We start from the raw sequence: 9,172 nt of genomic DNA on the forward strand, positions 1-9,172 counted from the left end.
TTTTTTTTTTCAAATAATACATTTTTTATATCCAAATGCTTACTTAATTTGTTCACCTGCTTATTTTCTTATATTTGTTATGAGTTTAACTCGAAAATTTCAAATTCTAGGTAGCTCAATTTCTGGTGGGTCTTGCTGAGCCTCCGGCTCCAAATACATATCCCAGAAGGTATATTTATGTTTTTGTAAATGAAAGAATCAGCATATTATGTCATTTTTTAAATCATCTTCATACCTCCTGTAATGTGTGCTTCTATATTTTACTATTTCTAGAATTTCGTTGAATGCTAGCCCTTTGGACAACATATGCAAGGAGCTTATTTGAAGACTTACTCGAAAAACAAGTCTGTTGAAGTTGATTATGTGTTTGAGTATTTGTAGTTTTTTGATGATGTAGTTTTTGCAGAGCATCTTTGAAAAGCACATGAAAACCAGAACTTCAAAAAATATTGTTTGCATATAAAGTTTCAATGAACTTAAAAAAATACGTACTTAGTATTTTTTTTCATAAGTTACTGGAAAACCTATTTTCCACGAATGAACACTAGATATTCCAAATTGGAACTATGTTTGGTCGGGTGGCAATGTTTCGGTCAATTTGTCTAGCACCAGTATGTACTCTAGCTGAGATATCTATTGTTTCAATCTATTTTTGAGTTGTTTGCTATTCCCAAGTATAGCAAGTCTTAAACTGAAAGGTTGCACTGTCTTGAAGAAAATATTACTTGACCATGTTTTCTGCTGATCTGTAATAGAGGGTCATTTGCATTTTAAAGAACAAGATGTGTCTAAAAAGAAACATATGCAAGGATTATTTCTATATTCAAAAATGGCATCTGAAACATCACTGTAAGTTTTTATACTGGGTGTCCATCACAATTGCATATTAAATGGGCTGGACTATCATCACATTTGCGAGTTATACTTCGCATTTGTGGTGCTCAACCAGCACACCCTCCTCCTCATTTGCAGTTGCATCTCCGCATTTGGGCCAGTTTTCTACATTTGTGACTGCACCAGTTCTAAATGTTTCAGCAACACTCAATTGAATTAGTGTTGAAACACCTCCGAGCCCTTGAATTTCAATCCCAACCATCCCAACAAGTTCCAAAATGGTTATACAATCTTATTCAAAGCTTCAAAATACAATTTCAACCAGAAACCCTGAAAATTAGGGATCGGGTTGTTACAATTTTTTAGTTGGATGCTTACCTTCTTTGACGAGGTCTGGGAGCATGTTTGCTGGTTTTTATTCATTTTTTGTATAATGCCGGTTTCCAATTCATCTTTTTCTTTTCTCGTCAATTTTGTCACTCTAGATCACACATTGTAAATTTCACTCTTATTTGGTTGTTTACACGTTTTTTATGCCAACCTTGAATCAGTGTTTGTGTCCATATGAATATAGATTGCTTTATCATTAATCATTTAGTGTTTTACCCGCTAATTCCAAAAGAGTATTCAAGTCAATCTTGCATTAATTGATGGAGAATGTAGACAGTCCTTGTATCCAGATTGATTAAATTGTGGAATCTTTGTGTTCCACAGTGACATTGACTTCACCTCTGATGTATAGTCAGTCTTGAGTAACAAGAGTTCTGCTCTTCCTGCTGAGTGTTGTATCTTCCTACTGCAATAGCTAGTCCAATTATTCTTAGATTACAAGAAATGGGCTTTTATTTATGTAGAGTACTGTAGTTCTATGAGATGTCTTTAAATGTAGCATGGCAAGCGTCATATCTATATCTGAATTCATTTTCAAAGTAATTCAATAGCGTTATGAGCCTTTTCAGTTTTCTGAAAAGTTTTTAATGCCTCCTTTTAAGACTAGTAAAAATAATGTATATCATTTTATATTTGCTATGACTGATGTGTATTTCCAATACTTTAGACTCGAATACAGATTTAAGCATACTTTTTGCAGGTTCATTTCTTTTTGCAGAGTAGGCACTGGAGTTTCTGATGAGGAACGCAATACCATAGTAACTCGATTAAAACCTTATTTCAGGCAATATTTCCGTTGATGTAGCTTGAGTTTTCTGTTGTACCTTTTATTCTTGCACTATTAAGAATGCTTTTCTTGTGTGTTGCACCTTATCTTGTGAATTATGTATAGCGTTTTTACTTTTGGCGACTGTCTGAGTTGCTAGAGATACAGATTTAGACATAGGCGTGTTTCTATTAGTGGACTTCTGATTGTCCACCACATTAATCTCTATGAGAAATAAAGGAGAAAAGTATTATTGCATTGTGTTGACTATATTATTACACTGAGCCCTTTTGTAGACCCTACATATAATCCTTTTTCATGTAGGAGATCATATACAATCCTGTTTCTATTCTAATCACACTCCCTCAAGCTGGTGTATATAAGTCATATGTACCGTGCTTGTTTTAGATGTAACTAATTCAAAGACCAAGCAGTTATTTGATCCAAACTTAGCTCTCAAGTTGCTATGACCATTGCTTGATATTTTGCTTCTGCACTAGATCGAGCAACTACATTCTGCTTCTCTCTTCCAGGACACCAAAATACTGCCTAGTAAAAACACAATATCAAGATGTAGAACGTCTATTAAAAGGACCACCTTCCCAATCGACATCTGTATATTCAATGGTCAGCTCATGACCTTGATCTTTGAAGAGTAATTCTTTGTATGGAGTTGACTTTATATATCGTAGAATGCGACCAGTTGCATCCCAGTGACTACCACATGGAGAATCCGTAACTAATTACACTCGCATGAAAAAAATGTTAGGTCTAGTCACTCTGAGATAACTCAACTTATCAACCAACCACCTATATCTTCTAGGATCATCGAGTGACTTTCCCTGCCTTGGTAGGAATTTAGCATTCAGATCCATTGAACTATCGATGGGTCTACATCCCATCATTCTGTCTTCTCAAGAATGTGTAAGACATACTTTCCTTGTCAAAAACAATGCATGATCTAGATTAAGCAACCTCTATACCTAGAAAATACTTTAACTTGCCATGTTTTTTAGTTTGAAAATGTTGGAAGAGATGTTTTTTAAATTAGTGATACCATCCTATCCATTGTTGGTCATAACAATATCATCAACATAAAACACCGAATAAATATTTAGATTTGGATAGGAATCTCGACAAAACACAAAGTGATCAGTTTCACTGCGAGTTATGTCAAACTCCTAAATTATTGTGCTAAACATTCCAAACCAAGTTCGAGGAGATTGGTTTAGACCATTCGATGCAATCAACATTAGACTACTAGACTCCCCCTAAGCAAAAAATCTAGGTGATTGCTCCACATAAACTTTCTCCTCAAGATCACTATGGAGAAAAACACTCTTAATGTGCAATTGATAAAGTAGCCAATGGTGGATAACAACCATAGGAAGAGACCGACAAATGTTATCTTAGCCACTGGAGAAAGTGTCACTATAGTCAAGTACAAATATTTGAGTATACCCATTGGCAACAAGGCAAGCCTTAAGCCGGTCAACTTGGTCATCAGGACCAACTTTGGCTACACAAATGCAACTATAACCAACACTAGATTTATCTTAAAAGAAATATAATGAGTTCTTTCAATATTGAGCAGGTAAGTAGATATCTCCACAAATCCTCGGTTAAATAGTCAGATATGGGGATAAATCACCTGTCGTATTATTTATTTGCAATCTCCTTCGCCTGTTACTTTAGTCGATGGAATTTAAACAAAAGCAAAAGGAGTTTTAATCTCTTATCCTTTGACACTCTAAAGTATGTTTCTTTCGGTCCATGCTTGTCCTTTTGATCTTGCATCGGTCCTTCGTTTTACTCGTACCCTAAATTGTGCCATAGTATTACTTGATGATTCTCTTGTAAGGGACAAACGTTGCCGTAGGACATGAATCACAAGGTTTGTACCATGTTATTTCATCAATTGTTACCTCCGAGCCTACACCCTGGACATTGTCGACATGCGATATCATTGCTAGCCCGAGCATACCCATAACATGGCACTGGACATGAGCATACATCTAAACATAATCGGAAGAATATATTTGAAAGCATTTGAAGAAACAAGTTTCTTAAGAAAACAAATTTAATAACGCAGTCATTTGAATTTATTACCATTATCAATGGACACGAAGGTCCAAATGGGACATAACTATTCATCTATCTATGAAGCCTCAAAGCATAATCGAATAGTGTCAACTCAGACAAGGCCGCCAATGTACCTTACAAGAAAACATAACTTCCTAAAAATATGTAGACTAAGCCCTAAAAATAGAGAGGGGCTCACCAATAGTGGAAAGTATGAAACCGAGTGAGCAACCTGATTTCATGTCTGCGTATGGTGGGATAAAACATACTTATAGATCAATAGAATTAACTAACATAGTCATAATTGTAAAATATGAAGGCTAAGAGATGAGGTCATTTAGATTACCTTAAGAATGTTTTTTTTTCATATTTTTGTTCATTATGGGGTCTAATAATGTACCGACATAAATCAGGGTCTAATAATGTACCGACATAAATCACCATGTGAGCGCATGAAGTTTCATCTCGACCTGATCAGCTCAGTCATCTCATACCTTGCCGGGTATGAGACATACGTGTACATGTCATGGGGATCCATAACTAGCCCTTACCAAGGACATAGAGAAGGAGTTGCCGAACCAATGATACAATCCTTAACCTACGTCGACATAAGCTCATGTGATCAAGGGTTAGCCCACAAACTCATATTTATAACATATAAGGACCATAGTTTATAAACTTCATTCATATCATTACATCATTGAGGTTACAATTCATGCATCATAGTTTTACATTCATTAGAGAGATATCATATCATAATAATAAAGTTAGAGAATCATAAGATAACATCATTAAGGTCTCACATTTGGGAACTCTCCTAATTCATAGTTCTAGGGTTCATGACATAAGAATTTCCAAGAAAATATCAAGAAATTGCCGAAAAGTTACGAAGAAGATATAAAGAAAATCATTGAAGTAGCTCCCAAGATAAGAATTTCTTCTTTCAATAAATATTCGTAATCTCATGTAGAAAATCTTAGAAAACTCCTGGGTGAAAGAATTATCAAGAAAATCGAAATACTTTCAAGGAAAGTTCTTGGAGTTCCATGAAGATTCAAGAACAATTCAAGAATATGGGGTTTTTTCCCAACCCTAATTTATTCATAGAGGATTCTTTGAAACCATGGAAGCATAGTTCATGGAGAAGAACAAGGTATTCCCGTACGAGAGATAACTTTACATACCTTGGTGATGAATCTTGAAAAAGAACCTTGGATGATGAACCCCAAGTTTGGTGTTTCTTGAAGTTCTTGAACATAGAAATTTTTGAGAAGAGCATGTGAGGGTTGAAAATAATGAAAACTGACTTTCCTACACGTTTAAGACGATTTAGTAACTCTCCAAAGATTTTAGGACAAAAATAGCCTTATAAAAACGTAAAATTGGGAAAATTTACCGTTCTATGTCATCTGAGTGACAAACCTTTGCTTGGGTGATGGGTTGTCACTCGGACCATCATAATTGACCAAAAATCGAGCATTCTACCTCATCATGATGGCCATGTGTGACAGCTCCATCACAGGTATGATGGACCGTTACATTTCCCGTCACACACTGACAACTTGCAGTGTCTTTATTAAAATAGTCATAACTTTTTTACTCATAACTTTTTACGCCAGACTCGGATTGACGAACGGTCGATAGCGTTGGAAAGAAGTTGACCATTATTTGCTAGGCTGTGTGCGAACTTTTCATTTCAGAGAGATATGGTTGTTTTATGTCGACCGATGGGACTCCAAGACTTGACATTTGGGGCGTGGACAATATTAGACCGGGTGCCCCAACATAGGGAACAATGAGTTGAGATAGACCTGAATTTGTTATCATGTGAGAAGTAAAGGAGAAAAGTATTATTGAATTGTGTTGACTATATTATTACATTGGGCCCTAACACTGTTATAATCCATTTCCATGTAGGTTTCTATAAAATCTTATTCTAGCAATCTCCACAAGAAACTTTTTTCCTGGAAAATCTTTGAAAATGTGAAAAAATATAAAAGAGAACTTTCATTATCTATATTACATATTCTGTGCAAAGCTGGCAAGGATCTCTGATTCAGTTATTAGTTTTGACAGAATTTTACAATTTGTTGCATAATTTGCTGATACTGGCAAATTTATTTTGGCAGGAAGTATGAGTACCCGAAGCAGGCACCACCAACCTTTTATCAAGTAACAAATAATGCAAAAGAGCGACCCGACGTGTGGGTTGAAAGTCCAGAGAAGTAGTCCACTTTGACTAATCTTGAAATATGAGTTTTTCTTGTTCCTTATTATTCATTTGGTATTATACATAATTATGCTCTTTAACTTGGCATTAGCTAACATCTATGCTATTCAACTATTGGTGTACATAAGTAGGTACTTAAACTTGTATAAAGTTGAACAACTAGACATACACGTCCTGTGTGACATAATACATGTAGGACGTTGTGTAGGTTGTCGTATGGGACATGAATTCCATGTAGGATACCAAGTAGGACGTGTGTGTTTACTCGTTCAGCTCTCTATACAAGTTTAAGTACCTACAAGTGCACACCCAAAGTTGGAGGGTATATATGCCAAATGAGGCCAAGCTAAAAGGACACATTTATATATTATGCCTTTATTTATCTAACTCCCGTTTATCATTGCAGATCCATCATTGTTTCAATTACAAGTGATATTAGAACAACAAGAACTGAGGTGCAGCTTGACTAGAAGTCTTCCTTCTCCGCTTGTTAGCACATAGCAATATATGCTTAATTTTTTATATAAAGCTTTGAGAGTTGGAAGTCATCCTGCGGGATTTGATATCTGTAATTTATTTTGTATTCAATAATTTACTCATTAGGTCCGTGAACTTATGACATGTTTGAAATCAACTTCATGTTATCAGAACTCAGTTTCTGCTCTTCCAGGTGTTTGCTGCTCCATACAGCTTGAGATTTCCGCGTATTGATAAAGTCAGATATGACAAGCCTTGGCATGAGTGTCTTGATGTGCAATGTTAGTGGCTTTATTACAATGATGTTTGGTGTCTATATTTGAAACTTTTTCTGGTTTTATTGTGTTCTTTGATTCTATTCACACTTTCTACTTATAGCAGAACTTTTTATTATCCTTGTCTCAGCATTTGTTGATCTGGTACATTCAACCAATGGTACCACGCAGAGGGAGGACAATTATGGGGTTGAGCAGGATCATGAATCAAAGACCATTAGGTCGTCAAGAAAACGAGAGAAGAAGAATGTCTCTGCAGTTCCTTCTCATTTTGTTCAGACTGACGTGTCTCGAATTAAGGGTGAAACATCAATGTTCTCTGACATGGTGTTTTGTATCCTCAACTATCATGTTAATGGAAAAATGTACTCTGGTTTATTAGCTGTTTTGTGGTATTAATTGTAAGATCTATCCTGTAATTTTACCAATAAAAAAAGAACTATGTTGTTATTTTTGGTCCTTCCTTTTTTTCTTTTTTTTTTGGGATTTGTTCTGGTCAACGGGGTTCATACTTTACGTGGTATTTGTATCCGAACAAAGACAATTTTGTGTCAGTTGTTTCTTAAGTTTTTCCTGTCTTGAAAAGCATTGGATGAAGTGGATTTTTGGGCTCTACTTTCAGCCATATGTGCATATTATGTGTCTATTAGTCATGTTACATTCTAACATGTAAATTCTTTTACGAAATATTTGTCACTTAACTGGGTATAAGAGGTATCCTTAACAACACCAGATTTTGCTAATGTGCCTTCATCACATACACTAGAATCCTTGCATAAAATGGTGGTCGAGCATGGGGGTGCTTTCTCCATGAATTTGAATAAGTCAGTTACTCATTGTATAGCAGCTGAAAGTAGAGGTTTCTCTCTCTCTCTCTCTCTCCCCCATCCAGCTTCATGGAGTTAGAAAGTTCATGCGAACACCCATGATACTATAATATCAACTTGGAAGTAACACTAGAATTTTTCTTAATAACAGGTATCAAGTTTCAAGCTGCAAAACTTCATGGAGATGTTATTCAATGCTCTTGGCTCTTTGACTGCTGTCTGCAAAAGAAGCTCCTTCCTTTACAGCCAAAGTGAGTTACCAGTTAGTATTTGTCATCTAGTTCTTTCTTCCTGTAGTTGGAGTTCCATGTGTTCTGCGATTCTTTTGACTTTTTTCTTGGTTTCTTGCTGAAGGTATTTTCTTTTCCTTTCTGATTCAACAAAGAAAAAGATGGAAGCAGAAGTGGATGAATATTCTGATTCTTTCTACTCCGACATCAGCATTGAAGAAATTAAACTGGTATAATTTGGTTTAGTTATCTGCCAAATAATCTTATGTGCCCGTAGCTTTAACAGTAGGAGCATTACTGTAAAACATTGAGCAAGCAGCTGACTGCCTATCTTATTTGATTGTGTCTGTTCTCTTTCTTTCCCTTTTGCAGCTTTTGAGAAATATAGAACACCCAGAAGACTCCAAAACTGTCGAGTACTACAAGAAAAAGTACTGTCCCAAGGATGAATGGGCTCGGTTTCATGGTTGCTGCATTTATTTTTTCATACCAAAGCAGTGTCTGTGAGGATTCCTATCTTCTCTGTCCAATTAGCTTTTCTACTTGGGTATTAATACTTCGATTTGGTGGTTATTTTCTTGAGGTTAATGGCTCTCCTATGTGTTTCAGGGAATATTCAGATTGCAAGGTTTTAGTGGAACTTGCTATGAAGAGGATGAAAGTTGAAATTTCTGTGGGTGGTGGGAAAGTTGGTGACAATCTTTTTCATGCCACCCATGTCGTCGTCATGTCTCTACCAGAGATCGATGTAAAGTTCAATGAAGTGTTAAATAGGTAAGTTACAAATCTAGTTTACTTTTCAGAAAGTAAGATGTCTGCCTTCGAATTGGAACTTTAAAATCGGCTTCTTGGTTGATTAACCATCTGTAGCATTAGTTAAATATGGTCCATCTATTATGTTGGATTAGATCAATGTATTTTGAACCAACCATTATAATCCTCAATTGCAAATCCAAAATTTCACTTCGAATTTTGGACCTCAACATCCTGCTCATGGTGTTTCACGATCAGTATTGGAGATGAACAGAGAAGTGGTGGAACTTGCCCCCCACCCCCACCCC

The 9,172-nt window shown here is 35.9% G+C and overlaps 1 protein-coding gene across 1 annotated transcript in view; it reads left to right on the top strand.

Annotated features, from left to right (window-relative positions):
* LOC107024819 (DNA ligase 4) overlaps positions 1 to 9,172 on the top strand; it is a 46,884-nt gene that overhangs the window by 26,498 nt on the left and 11,214 nt on the right. Inside the window, exons 14-24 of the mRNA XM_027918477.1 lie at positions 111 to 169; positions 1,925 to 2,008; positions 6,202 to 6,297; positions 6,709 to 6,757; positions 6,973 to 7,060; positions 7,185 to 7,388; positions 7,788 to 7,913; positions 8,033 to 8,132; positions 8,236 to 8,341; positions 8,484 to 8,614; positions 8,721 to 8,885. Of these exons, the coding sequence (XP_027774278.1) occupies positions 111 to 169; positions 1,925 to 2,008; positions 6,202 to 6,297; positions 6,709 to 6,757; positions 6,973 to 7,060; positions 7,185 to 7,388; positions 7,788 to 7,913; positions 8,033 to 8,132; positions 8,236 to 8,341; positions 8,484 to 8,614; positions 8,721 to 8,885 (1,208 nt within the window). The remainder of the gene's footprint in view (positions 1 to 110; positions 170 to 1,924; positions 2,009 to 6,201; positions 6,298 to 6,708; positions 6,758 to 6,972; positions 7,061 to 7,184; positions 7,389 to 7,787; positions 7,914 to 8,032; positions 8,133 to 8,235; positions 8,342 to 8,483; positions 8,615 to 8,720; positions 8,886 to 9,172) is intronic.

The sequence above is a fragment of the Solanum pennellii genome, chromosome 7, assembly GCF_001406875.1.
Source record: "Solanum pennellii chromosome 7, SPENNV200".
NCBI classification, from domain to species: Eukaryota; Viridiplantae; Streptophyta; class Magnoliopsida; order Solanales; family Solanaceae; genus Solanum; species Solanum pennellii.